The sequence below is a fragment of the Cherax quadricarinatus genome, unplaced genomic scaffold (assembly GCF_038502225.1).
Source record: "Cherax quadricarinatus isolate ZL_2023a unplaced genomic scaffold, ASM3850222v1 Contig1575, whole genome shotgun sequence".
NCBI classification, from domain to species: Eukaryota; Metazoa; Arthropoda; class Malacostraca; order Decapoda; family Parastacidae; genus Cherax; species Cherax quadricarinatus.
Genome location: NW_027196601.1, coordinates 14,811 through 33,660, shown reverse-complemented (window position 1 = coordinate 33,660; position 18,850 = coordinate 14,811). Strand labels below are relative to the sequence as shown.

At 40.4% G+C, this 18,850-nt stretch overlaps 1 protein-coding gene across 1 annotated transcript in view; it reads left to right on the top strand.

Annotated features, from left to right (window-relative positions):
* LOC128688213 (jmjC domain-containing histone demethylation protein 1) overlaps nt 1-18,850 on the top strand; it is a gene marked incomplete at its 3' end in the record, with an annotated part of 79,350 nt that overhangs the window by 47,068 nt on the left and 13,432 nt on the right. The window contains 2 exon segments of the mRNA XM_070081056.1: nt 1,709-1,850; nt 5,754-5,875. Coding sequence (XP_069937157.1) covers nt 1,709-1,850; nt 5,754-5,875 — 264 coding nt within the window.

Here is an 18,850-nt window from a genome sequence, read left to right as displayed (position 1 = left end):
TTAGAGCAGCTGGCATTTCTTCTCTTGGATAAGTGAATGTCAGTGTACAGTCGTCTGCATATGCATGTGATTCTGGGATGAGATGAAGAAGGTCGTTGAAGTAGACATTCCATAACAATGGTCCCAGCACGCTTCCTTGTGGAACACTTGCCCCAATAGGATGTCTTGCTGATTCCGTTCCATTGAGAACTACACTTAGAGATCTACCATGAAGGTAATCACTGAGGAGACATAGCGTAGAGCCTGCAATTCCCAGTGCTTGAAGTTTTGCTAAGAGGCCCTGGTGCCACACCCGGTCGAAAGCGCCAGCAATGTCCAGTGCTACCACACAGCTGACTTTGGATTCATCCAGTGACTGGTGCCACTTAGTGGAGAGGTTTAACAACAGATCAGCAGCAGAGTAACCTTTCCTGAAGCCATATTGACGATCACAAAGTAGTGAGTGGTAGTCAAAAAACTCTGTCATTTGTCTTGAGATTATTGTCTCAAGGATCTTACCAGTGATTGACAGGAGTGACACTGGTCTGTAGTTGCTGATTTCTGCTCTGCTCTTCTTTTTGTGAACAGGGACTACATTTGCCTCTTTCCATAGAGAGGGCCATTTACACTGTACTAGGCAGTGCTGAAAGATGCGAGTTAGAGGTGCTGCTAGCTGGTCTGCACATCTTCTCAGCAATCTTGGGCTCAACTTGTCTGGGCCCACAGCCTTTTCTTGGTCAAGCGATTTAAGAAGGAAATGCACCTCCTCCTGCCTTATTGTCACCACTGACAGTTTTGACACAGTTCTTGCAGCTAGCCAAGGAGGGTCCCTTGCTGGATCAGGAACTTGCATTTTGGTAGCAAAGTGTTCAGCAAAGAGGTCCGCCTTCTCTTGACTACTAGTAGAGGTGGTCCCATCCTGTCGATTTAGAGGTGGAATGAGTTCATCAGGCAGATAACCTTGTCTGTCCTTGACCAGGGACCACCAGGTTTTGGAGCTACACTGTTAATGCTACACTTTATCACTGGCTGGCGCTATAGCCTTTATTGACTTGTGCTGCTTTAGTATCGTACATATCATAGAATCACTGAAGAAGGCACATTCTCCCCTCTCTCTTCCTCCTCCACTTTGGTACTCTGCTACGAGTTCTATCTTGAATTCTATAGTTTCTCACCTTTACCAAAGTAACAAAAAAAGGCACAATACCGTGACTGGAACTATACACAAATAACCCACACATAGAAGAGAGGAGCTTACGACGACGTTTCGGTCCAACTTGGACCAGTGTGACTTTGTAAATGGTCCAAGTCGGACTGAAACATCGTCGTAAGCTCCTCTCTTCTATGTGCGGGTTATTTGTGTAACTTTACCAAAGGGCTGGCACTAGTACAATATTTTACGATGTTTTCATGTGTTTCATGATTGTTCATGGTTTAATAGGTTAAGGAAGCAGTATTGTATTATATTTCCCTACAATATATTGGGGTACCAAACATTTACGGTTTTTCAACATTTGCCAGGTTCTTGATCCCCTAACCCTTGTGAATGTTGAGGGAGACCTGTATATCTCTTTCTCTTTTTCTCTCTCTTCTCTCTTTTTCTCTTTCTTTCTCTTTCTCTCTCTGATAATTTTTGTTTATTTCACTGGTTAGTAATGTTACCTCTTTACAGACAAGTTTTTTTTATTTTTTTTAATGAGATTTTTACCCAATTTTTTTTAACCCTCAGGAACCCACAAAATTTGGAGTTAAACGGCCTTTGGGAGAAAATACTGGAGGTGGAATAAAGAGAAGACGTAGGAATTCTGACGAAAATAGAATTGTTGGATTACCTCCCAATGCTGCAAAAGTCCGGCACAGAAGAGTTAGATGTAAGGGTTTTTCTCTGAATTAATTTTTTATTAATCATTGCTAAAGATTGCAGGGCAGTGCTCTGTGACCCATACAGGTTTATCTCTTATTTTTAATGTAATAATTATGTTGAGGTGGTTTGGGCATTTTGAGAGAATGAAGTAGAATACAATGACCAAGTGTGTGTGTAAATCAGGTGGAAGGAAGGAAGGGTGGGGGCAATCCCAAGAAGGGTTGGAAGGGAGGGGGTAAAGGTGATGTCGAGTACTTGGGACTTGCGCACGTAGGAGGCTTATGAGAGTATGGTTTATTAGTGTAGTGGTGTCTTCATATTTCTGGCAAGACAGCTATTGAAGGAATGATTTTTTTTTTGGGTGGGGGATGGAAAAGGGTGATCACCTTATCTTTGTAGGAGATGGCTGGTATGTTAAAAAAAAAATAAACTGTATATTGTGGTATTTTCTATATGGCCACCTCTATAAATTCAAGGGGGATAAGGGGCAGTTACATTTGTAGAGGTCATATAAAATTGTTTATCATAAATAATGTACATTTGTTTTAATAATTTTAACAAGTTTTTGCATGAGTACAAGTAGAATTTAAAAAATACACTTTCTTGACCAAATTGTGTAACAAACACACATGATTTATGGATTTAGAAAAGGCATATGATAGAGTGGATAGGGGAGCAATGTGGCAGATGTTGCAAGTGTATAGAATAGGTAGTAAGTTACTAAGCGCTGTTAAGAGTTTTTACGAGGATAGTGAGGCTCAGGTTAGGGTGTGTAGGAGACGGAGATTACTTCCCAGTAAAAGTAGGTCTTAGACATGGATGTGTAATGTCCCCATGGTTGTTGAACATATTTATAGATGGGTTTGTAAAATAAGTTGGGGAGTGGGGTGGGATTACATTTTTTTTTTTTTCAACAAGTCGGCTGTCTCCCACTGAGGCAGGATTAAATTATGGGAATCAAATTCAAAATGGGAGTTGACGCAGTTACTTTTTGCTGATGATACTGTGCTTTTGGTAGATTCTAAAGAAAAGTTGCAAAGGTTAGTAGATGAGTTTGGGAGGGTGTGTAAATGGAGAAAGTTGAAAGTGAACATAGATAAAGAGTAAGGTGATGAGGGTATCAAATGATTTAGATAAAAAAAATTAGATATCACATTGGAGGTAGGGAGGGAGTATGAAAAAAGTAATTGTGTTCAGATATTTGGGAGCTGACTTGTCAGCAGGTGGGTTTATGAAAGATGAGGCTAGGCATACAATTGATGAAAGGAAAAAGGTGAGTGGTGCTTTGAGGTATGTGTGGAGACAAAAAAACATTATCTATGGAGGCAAAGCAGGGAATGTACGAGAGTATAGTGGTACCAACACACTTGTGTGGGTGTGAAGCATGGGTTGTGAATGCTGCAGCAAGGAGGGGGCTGGAGGGAGTGGAGATGTCAGGTCTAAAAGCAGTGTGTGATGTAAATATTATACAGAGAATTTGTAGCATGGAAATTAGAAGGTGTGGAGTTAAGTATTAGTCAGAAGGCTGAAGAGGGGTTATTGAGGTGGTTTGGGCATTTAGAGAGGATGGAACAAAGTAGGAGGAGTTGGAGAGCATATAAATCTGTAGAGGAAGGAAGGTGGGGTAGGGGTCATCCTAGGAAAGGTTGGAGGGAGGGGGTAAAGGAGGTTTTGTGTGTGAGGGGCTTGGACTTCCAGCAAGCGTGCATGAGTGTGTTAAATAGGAGTAAATGGAGATGAATGGTTTCTGGGACCTGATGAGCTGTTGGAGTGTGAGCAGGGTAATATTTTGTGAAGGGATTCAGGGAAACCGATTAGCCAGACTTGAGTCCTGGAGGTGGGAAGTACAGTGCCTGCACTTTCAAGGAGGGGTTTGGGATATTGGCTGTTTGGAGTGTCTTCTAAACTGTTGTATCTGAGTGCCTCTGCAAAGACAGTGATTATGTGTGAGTGGTGGTGAAAGTGTTGAATGATGATGAAAGTTTTTTCTTTCTTTTTGGGTCACCCTGCCTTGGTTTGAAATGGCCAGTGTTAAAAAAAAAAATAAAAAGTGGTGCAAAAATTTAGTTTTCAAGATCTCAATTGTTCTTCCTGTACAGAATTGCCATAATTTTAAGTTGGATTGCTTGTGAGGGGCATTTTCCAATGTTCCTCTGCTTTTGTTTTTCAAGTGGGGTTTCTTAATGAAGGGCTCTTGATCCAAGGACAAAGATGCCCACCCCATATCAGTCCATGACTGCCTCCAGTTTTCAAGGTGCTTTATTATTCTTATGGGTTTAGTTTTTTCCATGAAGGTGCTAATCTATTTTTCCTTGTTCTTTTGAAATCTATATCAAGAGCTTTTATATCTTTCAAGCAACTTGCTAAAATTTGGATGAATTCCTCTTTCATCTCTAATCTTTGAGTACATTCAGAAAATTGTCTTTACTTAGTTCTAAGGTTTAATTTTCTAAACAGTGAGGAACTAATGATGCTGTTTGGATCAAGCACTGAATAAATTTTCAAAAAGTCTGAAAGCTCATCTTCTGTTGGATCTGGTACATGTTATTTTTGTCCCACTTAAGCAACTATATTTCCTTCAGTTTTCTGCAAAATTGCTTCTATATAAAATTGCTTCTATACAGAAAAAAGTAGCAGCTATTGATTGGTGGCTCATTGTCGAATAGTGTGTGTTTACGTATTTCATTAGATTAGTGGATAACCGTATAGTGTCCCAGTAGATTGCTTACTGAACACATTTGTTTACCTGCTAAATATGTGACAAATACATGCAAATTTCATTTTAATTTGACAAGGCATATGTCATTTTAGTCGCATAGGAACTGTTTACAGTACTATATGCATTGAGACCTTTATAGCTTTTTAAATCCTCTGATGTATATGGACTTCCTGAAAAATGAAGTAGTTCATGATGTATTTTAAATTTCCTTCATATTTCACTTTCCTACAGTTGAAGACACTACTAAAGTGGCTTCTTTCATTGTCCTAAAGTACCTTCCTTTATTTAATGATAATTTCTGTAGTCTGTGACAGTATATACACTCATCCGAGTTGCTGTACCTACCTATATGTGGTTGTAGTTGCCTGGTTAACTATGATGTGTGTGAAAACAGTATAGCTATCATGGGGAAGGTGTTAGTAGCAGGTTAAATAAAGTACATTATCATGACCATGTATGTAATTTTTATTTTTTTTATTATCACACTGGCTGATTCCCACCAGGGCAGGGTGGCTCGAAAAAGAAAAACTTTCACCATCATTCACTCCATCACTGTCTTGCCAGAAGGGTGCTTTACACTACAGTTTTTAAACTGCAACATTAACACCCCTCCTTCAGAGTGCAGGCACTGTACTTCCCATCTCCAGGACTCGACTCCGGCCTGCCGGTTTCCCTGAACCCCTTCATAAATGTTACTTTGCTCACACTCCAACAGCACGTCAAGTATTAAAAACCATTTGTCTCCATTCACTCCTATCAAACCTTCTCTCACATGCCTGCTGGAAGTCCAAGCCCCTCGCACACAAAACCTCCTTTACCCCCTCCCTCCAACCTTTCCTAGGCCGACCCCTACCCCGCCTTCCTTCCACTACAGACTGATACACTCTTGAAGTCATTCTGTTTCGCTCCATTCTCTCTACATGTCCGAACCACCTCAACAACCCTTCCTCAGCCCTCTGGACAACAGTTTTGGTAATCCCTCACCTCCTCCTGCTAACTAAAATTTTAATGCTTATCATAATTTTATTTGGATTGATTAACCTTTACAATCTTTTATCATTACCAATGTGTGCATTTTTTTTTTTTTGGAGGCGGAGGGAGAGGGAGGGGACAGCCATGGTGTTGGTCACATGATGGGTCAGGTGTTATGTGCTTTGCATGGAAAACTTTATTGTCATATTCATTTTACAGGTAAATTATGTGAATCTTGTCTACGTGAAGACTGCAAAAAATGTGGGTTCTGTCTAGATATGGTAAAATATGGAGGCCCAGGTACCATGAAGCAAACTTGTAAAATGAAAAAATGTTCACAGGTGAGGATTATGGTATAATCTTTTCAATTCTCTAATTTAAAATTTAATAATGCTTTGTTTTTCCTGTACTATATATTGAGCAGGATCGTATTCTCCAGTGGTTATTTTTTTATTATCACACTGGCCGATTCCCACCAAGGCAGGGTGGCCCGAAAAAGAAAAACTTTCACCATCATTCACTCCATCACTGTCTTGCCAGAAGGGTGCTTTACACTACAGTTTTTAAACTGCAACATTAACACCCCTCCTTCAGAGTGCAGGCACTGTACTTCCCATCTCCAGGACTCAAGTCCGGCCTGCCGGTTTCCCTGAATCCCTTCATAAATGTTACTTTGCTCACACTCCAACAGCACGTCAAGTATTAAAAACCATTTGTCTCCATTCACTCCTATCAAACACGCTCACGCATGCCTGCTGGAAGTCCAAGCCCCTCGCACACAAAACCTCCTTTACCCCCTCCCTCCAACCCTTCCTAGGCCGACCCCTACCCCGCCTTCCTTCCACTACAGACTGATACACTCTTGAAGTCATTCTGTTTCGCTCCATTCTCTCTACATGTCCGAACCACCTCAACAACCCTTCCTCAGCCCTCTGGACAACAGTTTTGGTAATCCCGCACCTCCTCCTAACTTCCAAACTACGAATTCTCTGCATTATATTCACACCACACATTGCCCTCAGACATGACATCTCCACTGCCTCCAGCCTTCTCCTCGCTGCAACATTCATCACCCACGCTTCACACCCATATAAGAGCGTTGGTAAAACTATACTCTCATACATTCCCCTCTTTGCCTCCAAGGACAAAGTTCTTTGTCTCCACAGACTCCTAAGTGCACCACTCACTCTTTTTCCCTCATCAATTCTATGATTCACCTCATCTTTCATAGACCCATCCGCTGACACGTCCACTCCCAAATATCTGAATACGTTCACCTCCTCCATACTCTCTCCCTCCAATCTGATATTCAATCTTTCATCACCTAATCTTTTTGTTATCCTCATAACCTTACTCTTTCCTGTATTCACCTTTAATTTTCTTCTTTTGCACACCCTACCAAATTCATCCACCAATCTCTGCAACTTCTCTTCAGAATCTCCCAAGAGCACAGTGTCATCAGCAAAGAGCAGCTGTGACAACTCCCACTTTGTGTGTGATTCTTTATCTTTTAACTCCACGCCTCTTGCCAAGACCCTCGCATTTACTTCTCTTACAACCCCATCTATAAATATATTAAACAACCACGGTGACATCACACATCCTTGTCTAAGGCCTACTTTTACTGGGAAAAAATTTCCCTCTTTCCTACATACTCTAACTTGAGCCTCACTATCCTCGTAAAAACTCTTCACTGCTTTCAGTAACCTACCTCCTACACCATACACTTGCAACATCTGCCACATTGCCCCCCTATCCACCCTGTCATACGCCTTTTCCAAATCCATAAATGCCACAAAGACCTCTTTAGCCTTATCTAAATACTGTTCACTTATATGTTTCACTGTAAACACCTGGTCCACACACCCCCTACCTTTCCTAAAGCCTCCTTGTTCATCTGCTATCCTATTCTCCGTCTTACTCTTAATTCTTTCAATTATAACTCTACCATACACTTTACCAGGTACACTCAACAGACTTATCCCCCTATAATTTTTGCACTCTCTTTTATCCCCTTTGCCTTTATACAAAGGAACTATGCATGCTCTCTGCCAATCCCTAGGTACCTTACCCTCTTCCATACATTTATTAAATAATTGCACCAACCACTCCAAAACTATATCCCCACCTGCTTTTAACATTTCTATCTTTATCCCATCAATCCCGGCTGCCTTACCCCCTTTCATTTTACCTACTGCCTCACGAACTTCCCCCACACTCACAACTGGCTCTTCCTCACTCCTACAAGATGTTATTCCTCCTTGCCCTATACACGAAATCACAGCTTCCCTATCTTCATCAACATTTAACAATTCCTCAAAATATTCCCTCCATCTTCCCAATACCTCTAACTCTCCATTTAATAACTCTCCTCTCCTATTTTTAACTGACAAATCCATTTGTTCTCTAGGCTTTCTTAACTTGTTAATCTCACTCCAAAACTTTTTCTTATTTTCAACAAAATTTGTTGATAACATCTCACCCACTCTCTCATTTGCTCTCTTTTTACATTGCTTCACCACTCTCTTAACTTCTCTCTTTTTCTCCATATACTCTTCCCTCCTTGCATCACTTCTACTTTGTAAAAACTTCTCATATGCTAACTTTTTCTCCCTTACTACTCTCTTTACATCATCATTCCACCAATCGCTCCTCTTCCCTCCTGCACCCACTTTCCTGTAACCACAAACTTCTGCTGAACACTCTAACACTACATTTTTAAACCTACCCCATACCTCTTCGACCCCATTGCCTATGCTCTCATTAGCCCATCTATCCTCCAATAGCTGTTTATATCTTACCCTAACTGCCTCCTCTTTTAGTTTATAAACCTTCACCTCTCTCTTCCCTGATGCTTCTATTCTCCTTGTATCCCATCTACCTTTTACTCTCAGTGTAGCTACAACTAGAAAGTGATCTGATATATCTGTGGCCCCTCTATAAACATGTACATCCTGAAGTCTACTCAACAGTCTTTTATCTACCAATACATAATCCAACAAACTACTGTCATTTCGCCCTACATCATATCGTGTATACTTATTTATCCTCTTTTTCTTAAAATATGTATTACCTATAACTAAACCCCTTTCTATACAAAGTTCAATCAAAGGGCTCCCATTATCATTTACACCTGGCACCCCAAACTTACCTACCACACCCTCTCTAAAAGTTTCTCCTACTTTAGCATTCAAGTCCCCTACCACAATTACTCTCTCACTTGGTTCAAAGGCTCCTATACATTCACTTAACATCTCCCAAAATCTCTCTCTCTCCTCTGCATTCCTCTCTTCTCCAGGTGCATACACGCTTATTATGACCCACTTCTCGCATCCAACCTTTACTTTAATCCACATAATTCTTGAATTTACACATTCATATTCTCTTTTCTCCTTCCATAACTGATCATTTAACATTACTGCTACCCCTTCCTTTGCTCTAACTCTCTCAGATACTCCAGATTTAATCCCATTTATTTCCCCCCACTGAAACTCTCCTACCCCCTTCAGCTTTGTTTCGCTTAGGGCCAGGACATCCAACTTCTTTTCATTCATAACATCAGCAATCATCTGTTTCTTGTCATCCGCACTACATCCACGCACATTTAAGCAACCCAGTTTTATAAAGTTTTTCTTCTTCTCTTTTTTAGTAATTGTATACAGGAGAAGGGGTTACTAGCCCATTGCTCCCGGCATTTTAGTCGCTGGAGATAAGAGGAAATAAACAATGGGAAGAAAACTATGTAATATATGCAATGGGCCCCCTTCTCCTGTATACATTTACTAAAAAAGAGAAGAAGAAAAACTTTATAAAACTGGGATGCTTAAATGTGCGTGGATGTAGTGCGGATGACAAGAAACAGATGATTGCTGATGTTATGAATGAAAAGAAGTTGGATGTCCTGGCTCTAAGCGAAACAAAGCTGAAGGGGGTAGGAGAGTTTCAGTGGGGGGAAATAAATGGGATTAAATCTGGAGTATCTGAGAGAGTTAGAGCAAAGGAAGGGGTAGCAGTAATGTTAAATGATCAGTTATGGAAGGAGAAAAGGGAATACGAATGTGTAAATTCAAGGATTATGTGGATTAAAGTAAAGGTTGGATGCGAAAAGTGGGTCATAATAAGCGTGTGTGCACCTGGAGAAGAGAGGAATGTAGAGGAGAGAGAGAGATTTTGGGAGATGTTAAATGAATGTATAGGAACCTTTGAACCAAGTGAGAGAGCAATTGTGGTAGGGGACCTGAATGCTAAAGTAGGAGAAACCTTTAGAGAGGGTGTGGTAGGTAAGTTTCGGGTGCCAGGTGTAAATGATAATGGGAGCCCTTTGATTGAACTTTGTATAGAAAGGGGTTTAGTTATAGGTAATACATATTTTAAGAAAAAGAGGACAAATAAGTTTACAAGATATGATGTAGGGCGAAATGACAGTACAGTGGACCCCCGCATAACGATTACCTCCAAATGTGACCAATTATGTAAGTGTATTTATGTAAGTGCATTTGTACGTGTATGTTTCGGGGTCTGAAATAGACTAATCTACTTCACAATATTTCTTATGGGAACAAATTCGGTCAGTACTGGCACCTGAACATACTTCTGGAGTGAAAAAATATCGTTAACTGGGGGTCCACTGTAGTTTGTTGGATTATGTATTGGTAGATAATAGACTGTTGAGTAGACTTCAGGATGTACATGTTTATAGAGGGGCCACAGATATATCAGATCACTTTTTAGTTGTAGCTACACTGAGAGTAAAAGGTAGATGGGATACAAGGAGAATAGAAGCATCGGGGAAGAGAGAGGTGAAGGTTTATAAACTAAAAGAGGAGGCAGTTAGGGTAAGATGTAAACAGCTATTGGAGGATAGATGGGCTAATGAGAGCATAGGCAATGGGGTCGAAGAGGTATGGGGTAGGTTTAAAAATGTAGTGTTAGAGTGTTCAGCAGAAGTTTGTGGTTACAGGAAAGTGGGTGCAGGAGGGAAGAGGAGCGATTGGTGGAATGATGATGTAAAGAGAGTAGTAAGGGAGAAAAAGTTAGAATACGAGAAGTTTTTACAAAGTAGAAGTGATGCAAGATGGGAAGAGTATATGGAGAAAAAGAGAGGTTAAGAGAGTGGTGAAGCAATGTAAAAAGAGAGCAAATGAGAGAGTGGGTGAGATGTTATCAACAAATTTTGTTGAAAATAAGAAAAAGTTTTGGAGTGAGATTAACAAGTTAACCCTTTCAGGGTCCGTCCCGTAGATCTACGGCTTTACGTTCAGGGTCCAAACCGTAGATCTACGCCATGAGCTCAGCTCACTCTGATAAACTGTGAGTGGTACATTTGGGCCTAGATATGAGAGAATACATCTATGTGGTATGTGTGCACCACATAAAACAGATCCTGCAGCACACTGTGTATAATGAGAGAAAAAAAATGAAATCATGATTTTTCGATTAAAACAGCAACTTTGCAGTGTTTTTTCGTATGTTTTTTATAGTTGTATTTGCGATTTCTTGGTCTCATTTGATAGAATGGAAGACATATTACAGAAATAGAGATGATTTTGATTGGTTTTAGCATTGGAAATGGCTTGAAACTGAGCTCAAAGTAGCAGAAATGTTAAATTTTTGCCGATATTCAAGAGTAAACAAACGACCTCACACGTCTAATACACGTCAGCTGGTGGGTCTAATATACATTCACAAATATGGTGATGATATTTATACAATTATTACAGTATTGCATAACAGTAAATCTTCTATTTTTTGGTGTGAATAAAAATTCATTATGTGAATAAAAAATCAAAATGGAATTTATTTGTAAAGCCTCAAAACATAACTAATGAACAGAGGAAATGTTAGTTTAGTGCCAGGAATGCCTACATTGTTCATTCTGGACCCTATTTTGAAATTGGAATATTTTGAACTTTGTGTTAAATTGGCCAAATTAACAATTTCCGATCACTTTATTTTGTAGTTGAAACAGTTGACTTGGCGATTTCTTGTGCTCAATCGATAGAATAGAAGTAATACTAGTGAAATAGCTAAGAATTTGGTTGATTGGAATAATGTAATTGGCCTAAAATGGGAGTCAAAGTCGGCAAAATCGCCGATTCGTAAATATCGCTGACACATCAAAATTCGCGAGAGCATAATTTCGTCAATTTTCCACCAAATTTCGTACTTTTTGTTTTATTACCTTCACAAAAAGATTCTCTACGATTTCATAAGAAAAAATAACAAATTTTTTTTTTGAAAATTCTTGGACACTGGTGCGTGACTCCAGATTTGGGCCTTGGACCCTGAAAGGGTTAAATGGAGAGTTAGAGGTATTGGGAAGATGGAGGGAATATTTTGGGGAATTGTTAAATGAAAGTAAAGGTATTACCGACACAATGGAAACATAAACACATATGAGTTTAATGTGATCTTTTATGTGTTTATTTTGAGGAATTGTTAAATGTTGATGAAGATAGGGAAGCTGTGATTTCGTGTATAGGGCAAGGAGGAATAACATCTTGTAGGAGTGAGGAAGAGCCAGTTGTGAGTGTGGGGGAAGTTCGTGAGGCAGTAGGTAAAATGAAAGGGGGTAAGGCAGCCGGGATTGATGGGATAAAGATAGAAATGTTAAAAGCAGGTGGGGATATAGTTTTGGAGTGGTTGGTGCAATTATTTAATAAATGTATGGAAGAGGGTAAGGTACCTAGGGATTGGCAGAGAGCATGCATAGTTCCTTTGTATAAAGGCAAAGGGGATAAAAGAGAGTGCAAAAATTATAGGGGGATAAGTCTGTTGAGTATACCTGGTAAAGTGTATGGTAGAGTTATTATTGAAAGAATTAAGAGTAAGACGGAGAATAGGATAGCAGATGAACAAGGAGGCTTTAGGAAAGGTAGGGGGTGTGTGGACCAGGTGTTTACAGTGAAACATATAAGTGAACAGTATTTAGATAAGGCTAAAGAGGTCTTTGTGGCATTTATGGATTTGGAAAAGGCGTATGACAGGGTGGATAGGGGGGCAATGTGGCAGATGTTGCAAGTGTATGGTGTAGGAGGTAGGTTACTGAAAGCAGTGAAGAGTTTTTACGAGGATAGTGAGGCTCAAGTTAGAGTATGTAGGAAAGAGGGAAATTATTTCCCAGTAAAAGTAGGCCTTAGACAAGGATGTGTGATGTCACCGTGGTTGTTTAATATATTTATAGATGGGGTTGTAAGAGAAGTAAATGCGAGGGTCTTGGCAAGAGGCGTGGAGTTAAAAGATAAAGAATCACACACAAAGTGGGAGTTGTCACAGCTGCTCTTTGCTGATGACACTGTGCTCTTGGGAGATTCTGAAGAGAAGTTGCAGAGATTGGTGGATGAATTTGGTAGGGTGTGCAAAAGAAGAAAATTAAAGGTGAATACAGGAAAGAGTAAGGTTATGAGGATAACAAAAAGATTAGGTGATGAAAGATTGAATATCAGATTGGAGGGAGAGAGTATGGAGGAGGTGAATGTATTCAGATATTTGGGAGTGGACGTGTCAGCGGATGGGTCTATGAAAGATGAGGTGAATCATAGAATTGATGAGGGGAAAAGGGTGAGTGGTGCACTTAGGAGTCTGTGGAGACAAAGAACTTTGTCCTTGGAGGCAAAGAGGGGAATGTATGAGAGTATAGTTTTACCAACGCTCTTATATGGGTGTGAAGCATGGGTGATGAATGTTGCAGCGAGGAGAAGGCTGGAGGCAGTGGAGATGTCATGTCTGAGGGCAATGTGTGGTGTGAATATAATGCAGAGAATTCGTAGTTTGGAAGTTAGGAGGAGGTGCGGGATTACCAAAACTGTTGTCCAGAGGGCTGAGGAAGGGTTGTTGAGGTGGTTCGGACATGTAGAGAGAATGGAGCGAAACAGAATGACTTCAAGAGTGTATCAGTCTGTAGTGGAAGGAAGGCGGGGTAGGGGTCGGCCTAGGAAAGGTTGGAGGGAGGGGGTAAAGGAGGTTTTGTGTGCGAGGGGCTTGGACTTCCAGCAGGCATGCATGAGCGTGTTTGATAGGAGTGAATGGAGACAAATGGTTTTTAATACTTGACGTGCTGTTGGAGTGTGAGCAAAGTAACATTTATGAAGGGATTCAGGGAAACCGGCAGGCCGGACTTGAGTCCTGGAGATGGGAAGTACAGTGCCTGCACTCTGAAGGAGGGGTGTTAATGTTGCAGTTTAAAAACTGTAGTGTAAAGCACCCTTCTGGCAAGACAGTGATGGAGTGAATGATGGTGAAAGTTTTTCTTTTTCGGGCCACCCTGCCTTGGTGGGAATCGGCCAGTGTGATAATAAAAAAAAATGATACTGTGCTTATGGGAGATTCTAAAGAAAAATTGCAAAGGTTAGTGGATGAGTTTGAGAATGTGTGTAAAGGTAGAAAGTTGAAAGTGAACATAGAAAAGAGTAAGGTGATGAGGGTGTCAAATGATTTAGATAAAGAAAAATTGGATATCAAATTGGGGAGGAGGAGTATGGAAGAAGTGAATGTTTTCAGATACTTGGGAGTTGACGTGTCGGCGGATGGATTTATGAAGGATGAGGTTAATCATAGAATTGATGAGGGAAAAAAGGTGAGTGGTGCGTTGAGGTATATGTGGAGTCAAAAAACGTTATCTATGGAGGCAAAGAAGGGAATGTATGAAAGTATAGTAGTACCAACACTCTTATATGGGTGTGAAGCTTGGGTGGTAAATGCAGCAGCGAGGAGACGGTTGGAGGCAGTGGAGATGTCCTGTCTAAGGGCAATGTGTGGTGTAAATATTATGCAGAAAATTCGGAGTGTGGAAATTAGGAGAAGGTGTGGAGTTAATAAAAGTATTAGTCAGAGGGCAGAAGAGGGGTTGTTGAGGTGGTTTGGTCATTTAGAGAGAATGGATCAAAGTAGAATGACATGGAAAGCATATAAATCTATAGGGGAAGGAAGGCGGGGTAGGGGTCGTCCTCGAAAGGGTTGGAGAGAGGGGGTAAAGGAGGTTTTGTGGGCAAGGGGCTTGGACTTCCAGCAAGCGTGCGTGAGCGTGTTAGATAGGAGTGAATGGAGACGAATGGTACTTGGGACCTGACGATCTGTTGGAGTGTGAGCAGGGTAATATTTAGTGAAGGGATTCAGGGAAACCGGTTATTTTCATATACAGTGGACCCCCGGTTAACGATTTTAATCCGTGCAAGAGGGGTAATTGTTATGCGAAATAATCGGTATGCGAATGAATTTTCCCCATAAGAAATAATGGAAATCAAATTAATCCGTGCAAGACACCCAAAAGTATGAAAAAAAAATTTTTACCACATGAAATATACATTTTCCCACACACAAAGAGAAGGATACATGCACAATAGTAGAGTAGTACATGCACAGTATATATTGTGCATGTACTAGTCTACTAAATGAAGAATAAATGACACTTACCTTTATTGAAGATGCAGCAATGACTGATGAGACACTGTGTCCTGGGAGTGCCTTTTCCTCCTGAGTACTGTAGGTCCTGTTTGGCATTTTCTTCCAGAACAGGCCTTATCACACTGTGTATGCCACTACGATTCTTAAATCTCTCAAACCAACCTTTGCTGGCTTTAAATTCACCAATATGAGCACTAGTTCCAGGCATTTTTCCCTGTTCACCTGGGTGTTAGTCGACTTGTGTGGGTTGCATCCTGGGAGACAAGATTAAGGACCCCAATGGAAATAAGTTAGACAGTCTTCGATGACACTGACTTTTTTGGGTTATCCTGGGTGGCAAATCCTCTGGGGTTAATTGTTTCTTGGTATTCTCAATAAGCCACACCAACAACGGTGCTACAGCAGCAGCAGCAACAGATGGTGGTACAGCAGCAACAGACAATGCTACAGCAGCAGCAGCAGACGATGCTACAGCAGCAGCAGCAGCTGACAGTGCAGCAGCAGCAGCAGCTGTACCACCAATAGTAGCGATACTTATTATACAACCTGATCTTTTCATACTTATCAATGATCTCTATTCTATTGTAATTCTCACCCTTATTGCTGTAGGGTTGGCACTAGAAGCTTTCTTGGGGCCCATGGTCACTTATTTTCCAGAAAAAGCACCGAAAACACTGTAATAATACGAAATATTCCGATTGTATGCTTGGATGTTACCGCGGAGGCTGGCTGGTAAACAATGCCACCGGCGGAACATGTGAGCGTGGCTCAGGCCGCACATTGGACGCGTCTCGGACGAAAATCGGTGAGCGGGTTTTTAATCGGTATGTGAGGCAAAATTTTTGCGATTAAAGTAAGCGGTATGCGGATTAATCGCTATGTGATGCCATCGTTATGCGGGGGTCCACTGTAGTCGGACTTGAGTCCTGGAAATGGGAAGTACAATGCCTGCACTTTAAAGGAGGGGTTTGGGATATTGGCAGTTTGGAGGGATATGTTGTGTATCTTTATATATGTATGCTTCTAGACTGTTGTATTCTGAGCACCTCTGCAAAAACAGTGATAATGTGCGAGTGTGGTGAAAGTGTTGAATGATGATGAAAGTATTTTCTTTTTGGGGATTTTCTTTCTTTTTTTGGGTCACCCTGCCTCGGTGGGAGACGGCCGACTTGTTGAAAAAAAAAAAAAAAAAAAAATGTCACCCTGCCATGGTGGGAGACGGCCGACTTGTTGAAAAAAAAAAAAAATGTATGTGTAGTGTGACCTAAGTGTAAGTAGAAGTAGCAAGACTTACCTGAAATCTTGCATGTTCATGAGACAGAAAAAAGGACACCAGCAATCCTACCATCATGTAAAACAATTACAGACAAAAGGACACCAGCAATCCTATATTTATTTATTTATTTATTTAGTAATTTAAGCATACATACAGAGGTACAAAAAATACAGGTAAGAGCAGCATGCCAAAGCCACTTATATGCATAGCATTACGGGCTGGCTTAAAATTAACTTAAGATTAACTAAGCAATGATGAAATCAGTGATAAAACATTATTGTAAACAGATAACTATAAAGCACAAATGAGTATTACAAAGACAGGTCATATGGTTGCTTGCATTGCTGTACATTCAGTCGAATGGAGTATTCTGTTAGGTAGTGTATTTAAAAAAATAATAAAGTTAGATTGGGTCCTAGGTTTAACATTTGTGTGATATAATTGTGAGTAACATATAGGATATACAATTTATAAGGTTCAGTTATTCAGTATTTATTTGGTTTTGAATGAGTAAGTGATCTTTGAGAAGAGACTTGAATTTATAAACAGGTAGTGTTTCTTTTATATTTACAGGTAATGAATTCCAGATTTTAGGGCCTTTTATGTGCATTGAGTTTTTGCATAGCGTGAGATGGACACGAGGAACATCAAAGAGTGATCTGTGCCTTGTGTTATGGTCATGTGTTCTGTTGAGGTTGGCAAGGAGATGTTTGAGGGGAGGGTTAATATCAGAGTTAAGTGTTCTATGTATGTAATAGGTGCAATAATAAGTATGGATGTTTTGTATGGTGAGTAGGTTGAGTGTTTTGAATATTGGTGGAGTGTGCTGCCTGTAGTGAGAATTTGTTATCATTCTAACTGCAGCCTTTTGTTGGGTAATTAGTGGTCTGAGATGGTTAATTGTTGTTGAGCCCCATGCACAAATTCCATAGGTGAGATAGGGGTAAATAAGAGAGTGATAAAGGGCCAGGAGGGCTGACTGTGGAACATAGTACCGTATCTTCGATAGTATGCCTACAGTCTTGGAAATTTTCTTAGAAATTTGTTGTATATGTGTATGAAATTTGAGTCTATTATCAAGGTGGATTCCTAAGAATTTTCCCTCTGTTAGCTTTGTGATAGGTGATCCGTTTATCATTATGTTAAGAGGTACATCTGTAGCTCTGTTACCAAACTGAATGAAGTAGGTTTTGTCAATGTTTAGTGTAAGTTTGTTAGTCCTCATCCAGGTAGATATTTTCTGTAATTCGGTGTTTACAGTATTGGCTAGCGTGACTGGGCTCGGGTGAGAGAAGACGTATGTAGTGTCATCTGCAAAAAGTGTGGGTTTGAGTAATTGCGAAGCATTTGGTAGGTCATTTATGTATAGGAGAAAGAGAAGAGGGCCAAGGACACTTCCCTGTGGGACACCAACTGTAATTGGTTGTGCGGAAGAGCTTGCCCCATTTGCGTACACATATTGGCTTCTGTTGCTGAGGTATGACTTGAGGTAGTTGAGGGAGTGCCCTCTAATACCATAGTGTGACAATTTTACGTGGAGCAAGTCATGGTCAACTGTATCAAAAGCTTTACGTAAGTCAATGAAGATCCCCAGTGGGACTTCTTTTTTCTCTATTGCAGTGTATATATGTTCTAGCATGTGTATAATAGCATCATTAGTATTTTTATTAGGCCTGAATCCAAATTGGCAGGGGTTGAGAATGTTTTGGGAGATGAGGTAGGAGTAGATTCGTTTATGAATTAATTTTTCGAAGATTTTTGAGAGAGGGTGTAAATTGGATATTGGCCTATAGTTATTCAACTCTGTTTGGTCTCCTCCTTTATGGATCGGGGTGACCCTTGCTATTTTGAGAACTGTAGGGAAGGTGGAGGATTCAATGGATTTGTTAAAGAGTGTTGCAATGATTGGTGATAGCACTTGTGACACTTTTTTGTATATAAAGGGTGGTAAGGTATTTAAATCTCCTGCCTTGTTTTTTAGTGCGTTGATAATAAGGGAGACTTCGTATGGGTTAGTCGGAGCTAGGAACAGTGTGTTCGGGTAGTTGCCAGTGAGGTAGTCATTTGGTGGGGTATCTGAGCTTGGGATTTTATTGGCAAGGTTTTGTCCTATAGTGGAGAAGAAATCATTGAGTCTGTTTGCTGTTTCTGTTGGTGGGAGTTGGGGTTCATCTGATTTTGCTAATTTTATTTCGCTATTTCGTGATATCTTTTTTTTCCCAGAATTTCTGATAGGGTTTTCCAGGTCTTTTTTATATCACCTCGTAAGTTGGATAATCTGTTCTCATAATACAATTTTTTTGCCCTTCTTATCAGGCTGGTTAGGATTGACGAGTAACGTTTTGTTTGGTCTCTGGTTATGTGACCCATTCTGTACTGTTTTTCATATCGGTGTTTTGTATTTATGGATTTGAGAATGCTGGGTGTTAGCCAGGGACTGTTCAGTCTCTTAGCTGTCATCTGTTTAGTTTTTTTAGGGCAGTGCTTGTTATAAAGGTATTGGGTCTTTTTTAGAGAATTATTAAAACATTCGTCAATATCTGTATAGATTTCTAGCTCAGTGTGCCAGTCAATGTTTGTTACTGCTGTTGTGAAGTCATTAATGGCTGCCTCATTGTGAAGTCTGAAGGTGACTTTA